Raw genomic sequence first — 16761 nt, 5'->3', positions numbered from 1 at the left:
TTGAGAACCCAGAAATAAACCCACATAAATATGGATAGGTAATTTTTGACATATAAGCCAAAAACATACAATGGAGAAAAGACAGCCTCTTCAATAAATGGTGCTGGCAGAATCAGAAAGCCATGTGCAAAAGAACGAAACTGGACGACTCTCAGTCACCATGTACCAAAATTAATTCAAAATGGATCAAAGACTTAAGCATAAGACCTGGAACAATAAACTGCATAGAAGAAAACATAGGTACTAAACTTATGGACCTTGGGTTCAAAGAGCATTTTATGAATTTGACTCCAAAGGTAATGGAAGTAAAAGCTAAAAGAAACAAATGGGACTATATGAAACTTAAAAGCTTCTGCACAGCAAAAGAAACCATCGACAAAATAAAGAGGCAACCAACTGAATGGGAGAAGATTTTTCCAAACAGTGCCTCCGATAAGGGGCTAATATCCAAAATATACAAGGAACTCATGAAACTCAACAACAAAAAAACAAACAACCCAACTGAAAAATGGGCAGAAGACCTGAAGAGACATTTCTCCAAAGAGGACATGCAAATGGCAAATAGACATATGAAAAAATGCTCAACATCACTAATCATCAGAGAAATGCTAATAAAAACCACAATGAGATATCACCTCACCCCAGTCAGAATGGCTATCATCAACAAGACAAATAGTAACAAGTGCTGGAGAGGCTGTGGAGAAAAAGGAACCCTCATACACTGTTGGTGGGAATGTTGATTGATGCAGCCGGTAAGGAAGGCAGTGTGGAGGTTCCTCAAAAATTATGAATAGAATTACCATATTGATGTAGGAGTATTTTCCTGTGAGACCCCAAATGATGGAGAAATGTTTTTCTGGTGATTCCCCAAATGATGTTAATGATGTTGGATCTGCCGGCAGTTTCTGGGTGTAGGCCGTGATCGTGTTTTGTGAGACCGAAAAATGGAAACACGGACCCAGGAGAGGCAAAGAGTTTTAAAAAGAAGACAGTTCATTGAAAAGCAAAGGGTTAGAGCTCCTGAGCGGGAGGGGGCCCCAAATGGGGGTATCCGTGACTGAGGCAAAAGCTCTTACTTTTATACCTTCCCTTGCCTGTTTGGCAAAGGGGAGTTATTTGAAGAAGGGAACTGTTTGAAGAAGGGAGCTGGCGCCTTCTAATGAAATTCGTCTACCAGGTTTGTTCTGCTTGCCCATCCTACAGGAATTAGCAAAGTAACCCACTCTTATCTATCAGATCTGTTCCATTTGTCAGGCCAAAAGGAATTTTACGATTAACTTCAAGGCCTTGTTACAGTTTGTACTGGAGCGAAGGAGTGATTTCAAAACGTGGAGTTTTAGGATATGGCTGCCTTTTTTGTATTCCACCAGCGACCTCCCTGTCTACCTAGGGACATGCTAGCTAACCTGTATCCATATGACCCAGCAATCCCTCTCCTCGGTATCTACCCCAAAAATCTGAAATCATTTATACATAAAGACACGTGTGCTCCAGTGTTCTTGCAGCTTTATTTATTGTGGCCAAGACATGGAAACAACCAAAATGTCCTTCGATAGAGGAATGGATAAAGAAGTTGTGGTATAGATACACAATGGAATACTATTTGGCGGTAAGAAAAGATGATATAGGACCATTTGTGACAACATGGATGGATTTTGAGATTATAATGCTAAGTGAAATAAGTCAGACAGGAAAAGCAGAGAACCATATGATTTCACTGATATGTGGTATATAAACCGAAAACAACAAAAGAACAAGACAAACAACTGAAAGAACAAAAACTCACAGACACAGACAATAGTTTAGTGGTTACCAGAGGGTAAGGGGGAGGGAGGAGCGGGGCTCTAGAGGAGGGTAAATGGGGATAAAATATATGGTGATGGAAAGAGAACTGACTCTGGGTGGTGAACACACAATGTGATTTATAGATGACGTATTACAGAATTGTACACCTGAAATCTATGTAACTTGACTAACAATTGTCACCCCAATAAATTTTAATTAAAAAAAAAAGGGCCAAGGATTTGAATAGACATTTTTTGAGAGATATGCAAACGGCCAATAAGCATATGAAAAGATGCTCAACATCACTAATCATTATGGAAATGCAAATGAAAACCACAGTGAGATAGCACCTCATAAGCATTAGGATGGCTACTACGAAAAACAGAAAAGAACGAGTGCTGGTAAAGATGTGGAGAAACTGAAACCCTTGTGCACCGCTGGTGGGAATGTAAAATGGGCAGCTGCTGTGGAAACCAGCATGGTCATTTCTCAAAAAATTAAACACAGAATTACCATATGATCCAGCAATGCCACTTCTGGGTATCTACATAAAAGACATGAAAGCAGAGACTTGAAAAGGTATTTGTACCCATGTTCATAGCAGCATCATTCACAATAGCGAGGGTGAAACAAACCAGATGTCTACCAGTGGATGACTGGAGAAACAAAACATGGTCTATCTGTACAATGGAATAGTATTCATACTTTAAAAACGAGGAAACACTAATACATGCTACAACACGAATGAACCTTGAGGACATCATGTTACATGAAATAAGCCGACACAAAAGGACAAATAGTATATGATTCCTTGAATAGTCAAATTCATAGATAAAGTAGAATAGTGGTTGGCAGGGGCTGGGAAAGGGGAGAATGAGGAGTTATCATTTATTTAATGGGTACAGAGATTCAATGTGAGATGATGACAAGGTCCTGGAGATGGAGGGTGGTGATGGTTGCAGAACAATGTGAATGTATTTAATGCCAGTGAATGGTACACTTAAAATAGTTAAAATGATAAATTTTGTTATGTATACTTTAACACATACACACACACTCACACCTTATCGTCAGGTCTGGCCAGGCCAAACTGTCCAGGGAAAGAGCAGTCTGAAATGTTCTGAACAATGAAATGTCATATATCTGGGGTTTCTGGGAGCAGTACGGGAGAGGGGTTGGTCAGGGTGGAGCAGAAGAGAAGGGAAGAAGACAAGGCCAGCAATATGGCATAGTGGCCCCTGGGAAGGACAAGCTGACATGTGGGCAATTTGATAAACAGGAATAGCTATGAGTCTTATCTGCTGCTCTGTGTTTGCTTCTCTGTCCCTCTGCTACCCACATCTTCAGTAAGTTTTTTAGTCCCTCATAGGTTGCTTGATAAATGAAGGCATGGGGAGGTATAAAGGCTTAGGGACTGTGTTCCACGGATGGGTGGGTGCAGAGTGGAGAGCAGGGAACAACCCCAAGAGGCAAAGCATAAGTGAGATGTAGCCATCAGCAGAAGCACGGGTTGGAACAAGGAGTTATTAGGAAAGTTAAGTCCCTCGAGTTTCCTCAGTTATTGGGGCAATCTTAGTGTTTCCCGCCTTCTATGGGAAGGAGGCTGGTGCCATTTTCACTGAACTACTAAAGGAAGCTGGATGGTTTGGGTCCCCAGGTGGCTGAGGCCAGTGTTATGCTTGTTGCCCCTTGGAATGGTGGTGAGTAGCCCTCCTACGGTGGGCAGGCTCTGGAAACAGTGCTCTTGCCTGTGTCCTCGTATTCTGGTGGCACTGTGCTCGCTGGAGGGTGACAGGGCAGGGCAGATCTGCCTACTTTAGTGGGAAATGTCTCCTGCTCGGAGTTCAAGCTGAGGCTTCCTCAGTGGCGAGATTAAACATTGCTCAGGGAACAGTCATTTGTTTAATGACCATTTCTTGTCCACGATTGCATAGGTAACTCTTAGTAGACACTTTTGTAGAATCTTTCTTTTTAAATGGACAAATGCCACAAAGTTTTGAGGCTGTTGAGATTATGACTACCTTTAAGAAGATTATAAGCAGCTGGGAGCAAATTATCCTGTAAGCTCCCCACTGTTGGCAAATTCCTGTGTAGAATTTCTCCCTACTAATAATCACTGAGCAGCATCATTAGAAAGGCGTTCTGAAAAACAGCAGAAGTAATTGGCACAGCCGACATGTTGGTCGTGTGCCAGACACTGGGAAAGTTCAGGAAAGAGTGTACCATCTCTATGGAAAAGTTTTTTGGTTTTTTTTCAAGCATCTAAATTCCCAGGCGCTACAACTCCTTCAACAGGTGTGAGTGATTGGTTAAAATTACTAACACTCAAAGGGGTATCATAATTTTCTCTGGTTGTGGTCAGATGACATGTCTGAGCTACTTCCAAATGTATGACTTGGTTGGTACTGTGTAGCCATTTTGAAAGATACATAAGAGACTTGATATTGATGTCAGAATGCTGTTTCATCCTTCTGAAGAAGGATGAAACATCAAGTCATAGGTTTGGCTCTCTGTGCACATCTGTCAATGGATGGCAGCTGACCCTCTGGGGTCAGATACTACTGGTAAGAGTCAATCCACTTCATCACGGGCTGTTTGCAGACCCAGTGCAGGGTGAGCTTGGCTAACATGGTATGATCCGCCCTCCTCTGGGAAACCTGTCAGCTAGCCCCAGCCTGGACCTCAGCGACAGTCACTTGGGAGCTGGCAATGGATTCTTCTACTTAGGCAGCTTATTGTCTGATGAGGTTGGAGAGGCAAAGACCACATGAAAGGGACCAAGAAGGCTGAATTTTCTTGGGAATCGAAAACATACATTGAAGCTACAACATGATATGGAATCCATTAAGGCTTACGTTTTTCCAAGGTAGGGCCTCTGATTCGCTTATCATCGGTACCCTCCGTGCCTACCATAGGCCTGGAACACAATAGATGTATGTTTTTAAATGAATGAACTGAAATTCTACATGAGTGGTTCTTGAACTTCACAGCAGCGTTTCTCAAACCTTAGCCTGCATCGGAACGCATGGAGGGCCTGAGAGAACACGAGTTTCTGACTCAGCAGGTCTGGGACTGGGCCTGAAAACTGCATCTCTAACAGGTTCCCAGGCAGGGCTGCTGCTGGTTAGCTGACCACACTCTGATGAGCCGTGCTTTAGTGTGAGTGAGAAGCACCTGGAAAGCTTGTTAAAAGGGTTGAACCCCTGGCTCCACGCCTGGAGAGTCTGATTCGGTCGGTCTGGGGTGCGGCCCAGGAACCTGAATTTTCACAAGCCCTGAGATTCTGATGCTGGTGATCCCCAACACATGGTCAGAGCCAAGGACAGTTTGCTTCTCTCTTATTGAGAATGTTATCTGAGTCCCCAGCTGCCCCTTTGGAAACCAAGTCAGGTATAAAGCTCAGTGGCAGCCAAGTACTGGTAAGCCACGTGGACAGACACAGATGAAAGGGGGACCTTGAGTGTGAGCCGTGCAGAGTGAGGAAACGTACACGAGGCCATCCCATGTAGGAAGGAGAAATATTAGAAGTAAGCAGCTGGGCACAGCGTCAACCAACATGAGGTGTGGATGAAAGGTGGGGAGTGGGAATAGTGGGGGGCATGACACCAAAGAACCAAATGGATCCCACAGAATAAAGTCTTCATATAAAGCTTGCATTTAGATGACACTTGCAGATGGGACTCAGGGACCAGTGGCATGCTGGGTTTGAAAGGACCCTGGAATTCACATAGGTCTCCACAAGGGTCCTGAGAGCCCACAGGGGTGGTATGGAGACTCCCAAGTCCAGCATCAGGCTGCTCTGACTTCCAGGCCCCGCTGTATAACCAGACACACATCTACCCACACAGCGTATCTGCTATATTCTGTATTTGTCTCCAGTGGGTGACAGAGGGCCCTTTGGGGAAGTAATATGTGCTCCACCTTTCTGAGAAACCTATCAGCTATGTGTTTTGGGCTGGGTTCCCCAGAGGTAGGGGTTCCTTCTGAGATGAGGATTTCTGTGAAAGTCATGTATTAGGAAGTATTTGCAGAAAAGATAGGTGTGGGGGTGAGACTGACACCAAGCAGGGTCCCACAGAGGTGACTGGCTCAATCTCACAGGGGTGCACCTGGAAAGGGAACTACACTCCACCTATCAGTTGTTGGCCAAGGATAGCCCCTGGGAGATGTAAGTTTGTGGGCACTTTTGCTTCTGTTCACATGCACAGGCAAGGTGTGCTCCAGGGGCCCAGAGGGTCTGCCCACAGGATACGCACGTGCTGGCTGCTAAGAGCGAAAGTGACTGGGATCGTGCACTGGCAGGCAGGGCTCTGACAGTCTCCTAACTGTCATTTTGACAGGTTCCCCATCTTCTCCAAGCCTCAGGTAGCTCTTCTTATGGCCTGCCACATTCTAGTTCTACTTGCACCTTTTCTTTCAAGATTCTGAATTGCCAGAAGGTTCTTATTTACGCGGTGGCCAAATTTCTCTTTGTAACTTTTACGTATTGGTCCTGGGTTTGCCCTCTGTGGCCGTAAGACCACCTGTGTCCCTCTTGCCCTTCTGAAAGTTGAAAATAGTGACCACTTAACCACCCAGAGGGTCCTTTTCTTGTAGCCTAAAATCTCAAGCCCCATCTACTTGCTCCCTATAAGAGAAAGAATGTTTCCAGACCCCACCTCCTTCTGACTGGCCTCTCTGGGCATTTCCTATTCATCCGAGAGCCTCTTAAAATGTGGCATCCAGATAGGAAATTGGGGCTACAGGTACCTTCTGGTTTGAGTATTGAATCAAGTGTTGTTTGGGAAAACATGTTGGCTACCAAATCATCATTTTCATCATCTCCACTGATACACTGTTAACCTCATCATCTTGTGGGGTACAGAAGGTCAAACAAGTCCACAATTTATTTTTCTTAATATGACCAGTCATGTGACACGGGGCAGAGGCCACTAATTTTTTCCATCTGGGTTTCTGACCTCTGACTGTTTGGAACTAGTGGGCTTACTCTTTTTTTTTTTTTTTTTTTTTTTTTTTTAATGTTGACATCACATCCATAACAAGTCATTCCTAAGAATGGGGAATTTAGGATGTAGCAGAAATTACTAACAATCCTCTGTGACAGCAGGTCTCACCCTTTTGAGTGCATCAGAATCGCCAGGAGGGCTTGTTAAAGATCACTGGGCCCCACTCTGAGTTTCTTAGGCTAGGTTTGAAGCGTCAAGAATTTACACTTCTTAATGCTGAGCGAAATAAGTCAGACAGAAAAAGCAGAGAACCATGTGATTTCACTGATATGTGGTATATAAACCAAAAACAACAAAAGAACACAACAAACAAATGAGAAACAGAAACTCATAGACACAGACAATAGTTTAGTGGTTACCAGAGGGTAAGGGGGGTGGGGGGTGGGAGATGAGGGTAAAGGGGATCGAATATATGGTGATGGAAGGAGAACTGACTCTGGGTGGTGAACACACAATGGGATTTATAGACGATGTAATACAGAATTGTTCACCTGAAATCTATGTAATTTTACTAACAATTGTCACCCCAATAAATTTAATAAAATAATAATAATAATAAAAAAGAATTTACACTTTTTTTTTAAAATTAGTTTATTGGGGTGACAATTGTTAGTAAAGTTACATAGATTTCAGGTGTACAATTCTGTATTACATCATCTATAAATCCCATTGTGAAGAATTTACACTTCTTAAGAGGCTCCTAGGTGATACTGCAGGGGACCACTGAGAACCACTGCTCTATTACATTTCCTGGCTGCTTGAGCTCTGGTGTTAGGTATGAATCTTCAGAAGGCTTTAGCCAAAGGAAGGGAAAGAAGGAAAAACTCACATCTATTGTATGTACTTACCAGGAACAGTCATATATATAGAATCAAATTTTATTTTAACAGTGCTATGAGTGTAGAGTCAGTATGTTCCTTTTAAAATTAATAAAATGACACAGAATTTAAGTCACTTGCTTAAAGTCACGTAGGGGCAGATCTGAAATTAGAGCCGAGGTCTGTTTGACCCCAAAGCCCTGTCCTTCCCCACCCGCCACGCTGCTCCTTAGACTGTCAGCTGGGCCAGAATGCCAAAATCACTCAGGATCAACACACACACACACACACACACACACACACACACACACACACACACTCCCCTTGAAAGCCTTTTGCTTGAATTGCATGTCACAAAGATAAAATACATTTCACAAACACAAAAAAATGCTCTTGGAAGAGGGTGAAGATAACATGGGATTTTCTGTCTACCATATATCTGTCATTGTTTGTAATCATGTTTTCACAATTAGCTTAGTTAATGTGTCAATTTCTAATAATAGGCTTTCCATGGAGGTTGCCAGAAACCATGTGTTGGAAGGAAGCATAGTGGGATTGAAAAGAGCCAGCAATCATAGATGATAAAGAGTTAACCTGCAAAAAACTGTATCCTAAATATCAAACAGGCATATTTTAGAGTTTTGTGGTTTTGAGAAAAGGTTCCCAATGTTATTATTACACAGTCTTTTTCTGCCTCAAAAGTGCATTACAATGGATGGAAAAACTCATTATGCAAAGTCAAAGCAGTCAGTCACAAAAGACCACATAATGTATGGTTCCACTTATATGAAATATCCAGACTCTACAGAGATAGAAAGTGGATTCGTGGTTGCTTAGGGTTTGGGGGCTGGAATAGAGAAGTGATAGTTAAAGGGTATGGGCTTTTTTCTGAGGTGATGAAAATGTTCCAAAATTAGACTCTGGTTATGGTTATGCAACTCTGTAAATATGCTAAGAAGCACTGAACTGTGTACTTTAAATGGGTGAACTGTATGCTATGTGGTTATATCTCAATAAAGCTGTTACCAGAAAAAGCACATTACATTTGCAAAACATTTTAAGTACCCATTATACATAAACATTTGTAGTTTTGGATTTTTTTTCAATATATACAATTATTATAGGGGTGAGAGCTATGGAATTTAGATTTGGCTAGATAGGGCCAATTCAGGGTAAATGGAGTGCCATGGCTGACTAGGAGTTTCACCTTGATGAGCGTACTTGAGGACTTTAGCTCTAGGTTCTGTCACAGGAAGTGCAGATGTGTGGAAGGGATCGTTGATAGCAGGTCACAGTTCTGACAAGGGGCAGGAGGTTCAGGGCAAATTTCAGGGTCCCAACAGGTATGCTAGAGTGTGTAGCTGGATCTTCAGCAGAAGCCCAGCCATACTAACCGGGACATGCAAGGACTGCTGGGAGACCTGGGGCCCCGTGTCTAGTAGGGCACTTCTGACCAGATGCTGAGAGCCATGTTGGGTTGGTCTGCGTAAAAATCTCGGGCTGCAACAGTGGCTGGATGAAGTGGTCTAGCCTTCTCTGAAGAGTTGAGTCCATCTGGACTCCCCAGTCAGGGGCCACCCACAGTCACCCACTTGATCCCTAGGGATGTTAGCCCACAGCCTTACCCAGATGTGTCTTCAACCCCAGCTGTGTGAAAGGAAGAAAGAAAACCAGAGAGAAGGATGTAATTGTCCCAGTCAAGTTACACTTAATAACCCTTTACTCCTTCCACTGATGTTGCTATTCTCTATATCTGTTCAACTTAACATTTCTTATGCCAAAGACCATGAGAGGGGTTGGAAATACAACCCCTCAAGGGGTTGTATCAAGAAACAGTCCTTGCCCTCAAGGAGTTGCTACTCAAAAGGGGGAGGGCAACTCATAAGCAGATCACTTTCAACATAATGATCACATCCTATCACATCTGCTCATAACCATCCATTCAGGTTGGATTGCAGAGTCTGCTTCTAGGGGACCCAACTTAAGACACACATCTACCACAACTAAAGAAGTACACACTGAAATGTTATTTAGCATACTTAATGTTGCACAGAAATTAAAATATTGATACTTTCCATAAACATTACTCAAAGGACAAGAATGTTTTCTTATGGCAGAATAGTATTGCATTGTGTATAACATACCATATCTCCTTTATCCAATCATCTATTGAAGGACACTTTGGTTGTTTCCATGTCTTGGCCACCGTAAATAATGCTGCAGTGAACATCGGAGCACATATATCTTTATGGATAATTGTTTTCAGATTTTTTTTGGGTAGATACCCAGGAGAGGGATTGCTGGGTCATATGGTAATTCTATTCTTAATTTTTTGAGGAACCTCCACACTGCCTTCCATAGCGGCTGTACCAATCTGCATTCCTACCAACATGGATGGATCTTGAGATTATTATGCTAAGTGAAGTAAGTCAGACAGAAAAAGTCAAGAATCATATGATTTCACTGATATGTGGTATATAAAACTGAAAACAACACAGAACAAGACAAACAAATGCAGAAACAAAAACTCATAGACACAGACAATAGTTTAGTGGTTAACAGAGGGTAAGCGGGGGAGAGGGGTGGGAGATGAGGGTAAAGGGGATCAAATATATGATGACAGAAAGATAACTGACTCTGGGTGGTGAACGCACAATGTGATATATAGGTGATGTATTACAGAATTATACACCTGAAACCTATGTAACTTTCCTAATAATTGTCACCCCAATAAACTTTAATTTTTTAAAAAAGGAAAAGAATGTTCTTGGATGGATTGACAGTTACATTTTCTAAACAAGACCTTGTTTGTAAACATATCTAACATGAAAATTTTTTCAGTTAACACAATTCATCATATCCTCAACAGCAAAACATGTTAAGGTGGCATGTTGGGCCAGCAATGAACACATACTTCCTAAAAAATTGGATTATTGATATCTAGAGTTTAGTTCTCCCCAAGCATCTTTATTCTCATGTAAGTGTGACATTTTGGATTCAACCCAAATGCATGGTGATGGACAGATCTGATGGGATGTGACCTGATTTGGGGGTTAAAACTACGCTGTTTAAATAACCGTATTTAAACTTTATCACTCTGAATTTGGTTTAAATAATCTGTGTGTTGCACTATTTTATTTTTATCATACACGAAGTCACATAATGCAGTGGGGAGGGAGCCCTGGATTCTGGTCCAGACTCCGTAACTCAATATCCAAGTCACCCAGACAAACCGTACTCTCTCTGGGGCTCATTCACCACATTTGTTTAAAAAGAAAAACAAGAAATTGCAGCGAAAAGGGAGAGGGTTTGGCTAAATGATCTCAAATATTCCTTCTAGCAAAATTCTATTAGGTTGAATAAAGGCCATTTAATTTCACCATAAGATCTGTGCAGTGAACCAGACTGGTGTTTTTGAACTAAGAATTTTAGTACTTAACAAAGAAAAACCAACCAGCACCCCCTCTGAACCTATCTGTAGCGCTAACATTAGGAATTCAAGTTGGAGTAGTTTTAGCCTCTGGAGTTTAAGCAAGCCCTTAACCTGGGCCCCTCCCTGTATTTTATAATTTGACTAATTTAAGTCATAAAGCAAATCTTATGTCATCTTTGACAAGAAAGCAAAATCATTTTACTAATATTTTCATGCCTTTCCAGAATTATTTCTAAAGAATGAGCTTGTAAATACCGATGGTATATCAGGCAGAAAAAGACAGAACTTTATCTTTCCTTGGGCTTTTTCCCTATGAAATATAACCCCAACTGTCAGAAATGCACGTTATTCCAGATGCCCTCAAACGGTTCACTTAGAACAGATTGCCAAAAGGGTTGCATTAGAAAATAGCAAAATCAATTTCAGATAAAAGCAAAACAGAGAAGCCTTCAAATTAGCAAGAAAGAAGTTATATTAATCATTTAGTTATTTAATAGCAGGATGGAGAAGATGGGGAAATGTTTTACTAACGTCTCAAGATTGGGTGGTTTTAGTCATTTCTGTGCTGGGTGCATCTTGTAAAAATAACTTCATGAGGAGCGGCCGTATGAAACTCCAGCCCCTACCGAGCTTTGGAACCTTACTGCCCATTATCTCGTCACTGCATTGAACAAGTAGCAGGCAGTAATTAGATCAGAGCCTGGATAGTCAGGGAGAGCAACTGGAACGAATTATTTTCTTACAGAAAGTGGTCATTCAAAGGCAGAAAACCCAAGTCACCTACAATTTCCTTGTCCACTTTGCCAAGGGATAGGCCGGGGAGGGTCCACGAACAGGAACGGAGAACTCGGCTAGGGTCGGAGAGCCGGGAAGGCGGGGGTGGGGTGGGGTGGGGGTGGGGGTAGGGGGGTCAAACTCCCGAAAGCGGAATGTGAGCCAGCCCGGGAGACGCGGGCCGCTGTGGGAAGGGTGCAGACTAGGCCCAGCATCTTGCAAGGGTGAGTCCAGGTGAGGGGCGTGTTACCAAGCTCCGCTGGCAGGGAGCGCGGATTCGCCCGGGCACGGTTCCCACCAGTGGCTCCTCTACGCACAGCAGCCTCCTGGGTGTCAGCGCGCAAAGTAGCCTCTTAATCCCCGCTCCCGCTCGATTAATTAAGGCCTCCAAAGCAGAAAGCTGGGAGCCAGATGCTTCATTCCAGGGGCACCGGGGGCAGGGGGGAGTCCACACTCCTCCAGCCCAGCTGGGCGCCCCTTCCCAGACACCACCAGACACTGGGCGACTCGCGTCTCTCCAGTGAGCGCTCCCCTCGCTGGGTTCCCGGGACCCCCTGGTGACCGGCGACTCGCCGGGTCACCGGAGTCAGGCCACAGGCCCAGGCTGCTTCCTCCCGCGCCACGGCCCATGGTTAGCGGCCAGCAGCCGGGGTGCGGGCGGGGCGCTCCGGGGAGGCCGAGGCCGCGCGCTATTCCTGTCGCTGTGAGCTACAGGCCTGTTATGTGTGGCACCCAATCACGCCTCCGACCGGCCGAGCTGACTAGCGCACCCCCGCCCTAATCCCCCAGGCTCTGATTTGATCCTCCGCGCGGAACACTCTCACCTCCCCCTCCCCCCGCCCCATAGCCAGTTGTCCCCGGCCCTTGCGGGTGCCCGCAGAACCCGTCCTCCTCGTCCACCCCCGGGAGGTCAGAGCCTTCGCCTCACACTCCCGGGACGCCCCGAGCCGGGCTACATCTGCGCATCTGGGCCGTCGGAGATCCAGCACCCTCGGGAGTCGGTCCACTCGCAGCTCGGCCCTTCCAGGTGATGGTGAGCGGCCACTGCGGCCCCTGCGCAGGTGTGGGTTCCTCAAACTGGGCCGGGGAGGGAGATTTGGGCAACGCGCTGACAGCCTCGGCAGCCGCCAAAACCAAACCCTGCACCCCGCCCCCCTGCCCCGACAGACTCCAAACTCCGCGCCATCCACCACTAGGGGCTTTGGAAACCGTTCCACACCCGAAATGGCTCCTAAGGGGGCAACGGGAGATCTGCGGACGTGGGCAAAGAAGCCCCCCGCTTTAAACTGAGCAGGCAAAAACGAGCACCTGCTAGGGCCTTTGCGGCTCACGTCTGAGTGTCCTGGGGGTGCCGGGCCCCGAGATGCCTCCGGCCGCGCACGGCTGGCCCCAGCCCCCGCCTGGCCGCTTCCCGCCCTGAGCATCATGAGTTACTTCCTGTCTTACTGCAAAGCTCATGGCAGCGCGCTGCTTACCGGCTACCAGGCCCTGCGAGCCGAGGGCTTCCTGTGCGACGTGACACTGGAGGCCGAGGGCAGCGAGTTCCCGGCGCACCGGTCGCTCCTCGCGTGTTCCAGCGACTACTTCAGGGCCCTATTCAAGAGCCACACCCGGGAATCCCGGGAGTCCGTGATCCACCTGCATGTGCCGTCGGCGGCCGGCCTGCAGCGCCTGCTCGACTTCATCTACACCGCCTGGCTGCCGCTGTCCATGGACACCGTAGAGGACACGCTGGAGGCCGCTAGCTACCTGCAGGTCACAGAGGCCCTGGGGCTGTGCGGCCGCTACCTGGAGCGCCAGCTGGCCCCAGAAAACGGCTGTTTCGTCGCCAACGTGGCGGCGCGCTTTGGCTTGGCGCACACGCTGGACGCGTCGGAGCGCTGCATTGTGCGTCACCTGCGGGAGCTGCTGGCGAGGGGCGCTGGCCCTATGGGGCTGCTGGAGCTCAACCCCGCGTCGCTGAAGGCGGTGCTGGGTGCCCCCGACGTGGCGCGGGTGCCCGAGTACCGGCTGCTAGGCCTGGCGTTGGCCTGGTTGCGGCGGGAGCCCAAGGCCAAGCGCCTGGCCCACTGCGCCGCGCTGCTTGAGCGCATCCGCTTCGGCCTGGTGCCGGCCAACGTGCTACGGCGCATGTACTCGGGCTCCGGCCTCGCACTTCCCGCCCGGGTCAAGGGCCTCATCATCCAGGCCCTCAACTACCACACGGCGCCGTCCCGCCAGCCTCTCGTGCAGGGCGAGCAGACCAGTGTCAGGAGTCCCCAAACCCGCATCTTGTTGGTCGGGGGGCGCAGGGCGAGGGAGGCGGTGACTGAGGAGGTTGCGGCCCCACGGGGTGCAGCCAGGGGCAGGGGCGCCGCAGCTCAGCCCGAGGAGGAGGAAGAGGAGCAGTTGGAAGAGGAGGAGGAAGAGGAAGAGGAGTGGGAGCTCACCCAGGACGTGGTGGCTTTCGACGTGTACAACCACCGCTGGTGCAGACTCACGCGGCTGCCCGCACCGCTACTGGGACACAGCGTGTGCGCCGCGGGCAACTTCTTGTTCGTTCTAGGCGGGGAGAGCCCTTTGGGCAGTGCCTTCTCTCCCTTGGCTGACGGCCCGCGGGAAGTCACGGCCCAAGTGCACCGTTACGACCCTCGCTTCCACACTTGGACGGCGGTTCCCGCTATGCGAGAAGCGCGGTCGCACTTCTGGTGCGGCGCCCTGGGCGAGGGGCTTCTGGCTGTCGGGGGCCTGGGCGCGGGCGGCGAGGCACTGGCCTCGGTGGAGATGTACGACCTGCGCCGGGACCGCTGGACGGCGGCCGGGGCGCTCCCGCGAGCGCTTCACGGTCACGCGGGGGCTGTCGGGGACCGTGGCGTCGTGTATATCTCCGGGGGCAAGGCGGGGAGAGGCGAGGGCGGCGCGAGCAGCCTCAGGGACGTATATGCCCTGGGTCCTGGGGAGCGGGTGTGGAGCAAGAGGGCGCCTATGGGCACGGCCCGCTTCGGGCATCACATGGCTGCGCTGCGTGGCGCGGTGTTCGCCTTTCTGGGGCGCTACGAACCCTTCTCTGAAATCGAGCGCTACGACCCCGGCACCGACCAGTGGACTCGACTGCGGCCGCTGCCGTACGACCGCTTCTGCTATGGGCTGGCCGTGGTGGAGGAGACAGCGCTGCTGCTGGGCGGTGTCAAGTGGCGGGGTTCGCGCCAGGTGCCAACCCGCAACGTGGTGGGCTATGATCTCGACCTGGACCGCTGGGAGGACATAGACTGTGCGCTGCCTTGGGCCTGGAGTGGCCTGCAGTGCGCAGTGCTGCAGCTGGCCGAAGGTGGGGACGAGGAGAGGGAGGGAGAGACCAGAGAAGCTCCAGATTTAGTGCTGGGCCTCAGGGGTTAGGGCAGTCTCTGGCGACAGAGGAGAAAATAGTGCTTGGGCAAGTTTACATAGAAATACGTGGGCTTTTCCTAAGAATGGGATTCTGGGAACAGAGTGGCTTCTGAAGGTTAAGGAGGCAAACAAGGGCTTGGCCAAAGAGGGCCATTTCCCTTTAAGGTGAGAATGGGAGACAGGATGGGTCAAATAGGATATATGAATCAACTTCAGTGAGCTAGGGATTTCTAGAAATTCTCATGCTGGGCTAGAGATGGGCTTTCAAAAGGAAAATATGACCCTATTTTCCCTCTTACAATTGAAGTGTTTCCCTAGGTGCTAAACAGTGATTACTTTTGTGCCAAACAAACAAATGGCCAAAAATGTACCATAATACGATATATACAAGACCCAGAAAATCATTAGCTATAAAGGCTGTCATAAATAGCCCTAGAACATGGCATTATCTGAATAAACAGTGAAGGGAAAGTGCCTTGGTTAAACACCACGAAATCATTGTAAGGAGAACTATGATTTTATCATCTAGAACCATGGTTCTGTTCTGACGGTTTACTATAAATATGGAACGCAGAGGGAAAAGAAAATGTTACGAGAGCACCTTTTTTCCCCTTTTTTTGAGAAAATGACCTAAGTTAAGTTTTTCTGTCCCTCATCCTTCATTACCCTTTGTCTACTTTTGCCTTAAGCTTTAGGCAGCTCATTGGTTTTAAGTTTTATTTTAGCAACCCTTAGCCGTAATAATGAGGCTCTTCTGGTTAAGTGGAACACCTAACAAAAATAAAACCCTATTTCTTTTATCCTCTTTAAATGTTCATTCTGTAGACATGCTGTAGGTTATACTGAAAAAAAACAACAACAAAAAACGACTTTATTTTTGGTGGCTCCTCCACCCACCCTCCCAAATTTCCCCAAAGAATCACAGAGAAAGGAAAGAGAGAAGTAGGTGAAAATTTCAAGTTCACATCACGTAAATGTGAAACCAGCTTGATTTTACAGGGTCTCAGAGACGATGCTTGTATACACTGTACAGGTGATTTTTCATTGTACCACCAATGGAGTGGCAAAGTTAGAACTCATAACTGTGGAGGGATGGAAAGGTGGCTGTGTGATTGTGTCACAAAGAAATATGGTGAGGACTTTATGAATAAAGTAGGTACTTTTGAGGATGCATTAAGAGCCAAATTTATTTGACTTCAGTTTACAGTGCTGCCTCTTTCCTAGATTTGAAACTAATGCAATAAAATGTACAGATATATAGTGTTAAAAGGTCTCGTTCATGCTAGGCTAGCCACAAGTCTTTTAAAATTCATTAGTTTAATTTTTACCATTTAAAACAACACAGCCGACTTTACAAAAGGAAAAGCTGCTTAGTAGCAACACAGCTAATCTTTCCATCAACTGCTTGCTGTTTACAGGGCACAACCTGGCCACTGTATCCATGACACATCCATCAGGTACAGATATTTTTAAGTGAATGTACACATTTGGTCTAGTAAACATCAACAAGTCTAAACACCTGTAACAAGCACACTTCATTTTAGGACAAGAGGTTTTTTTTTTTTTTTTTTTTTTCCCG

At 46.9% G+C, this 16761-nt stretch overlaps 2 protein-coding genes across 2 annotated transcripts in view; one reads left to right on the top strand and one right to left on the bottom strand.

Moving 5' to 3' along the window:
• LOC148754556 (uncharacterized) overlaps positions 1 to 13420 on the bottom strand; it is an 86174-nt gene extending 72754 nt beyond the window's left edge. The window contains exon 1 of the mRNA XM_088794807.1: positions 13292 to 13420. The gene's annotated coding sequence lies outside the window, so the exon portion shown is untranslated. The remainder of the gene's footprint in view (positions 1 to 13291) is intronic.
• KLHL34 (kelch like family member 34) lies at positions 12011 to 16757 on the top strand. The gene has a single exon (XM_019755411.3). The coding sequence runs from the start codon at positions 13242 to 13244 to the stop codon at positions 15189 to 15191; it is 1950 nt and encodes a 649-aa protein (XP_019610970.2). The 5' UTR covers positions 12011 to 13241; the 3' UTR covers positions 15192 to 16757.
• Positions 16758 to 16761: the final 4 nt, after the last annotated feature.

The sequence above is a fragment of the Rhinolophus sinicus genome, chromosome 18, assembly GCF_057876585.1.
Source record: "Rhinolophus sinicus isolate RSI-liver-muscle chromosome 18, RSI-T2T, whole genome shotgun sequence".
In the NCBI taxonomy this organism is placed as follows: domain Eukaryota; kingdom Metazoa; phylum Chordata; class Mammalia; order Chiroptera; family Rhinolophidae; genus Rhinolophus; species Rhinolophus sinicus.
The sequence above is the reverse complement of the archived record's forward strand: the minus strand, read 5'-3'. Positions and strand labels throughout refer to the sequence as shown.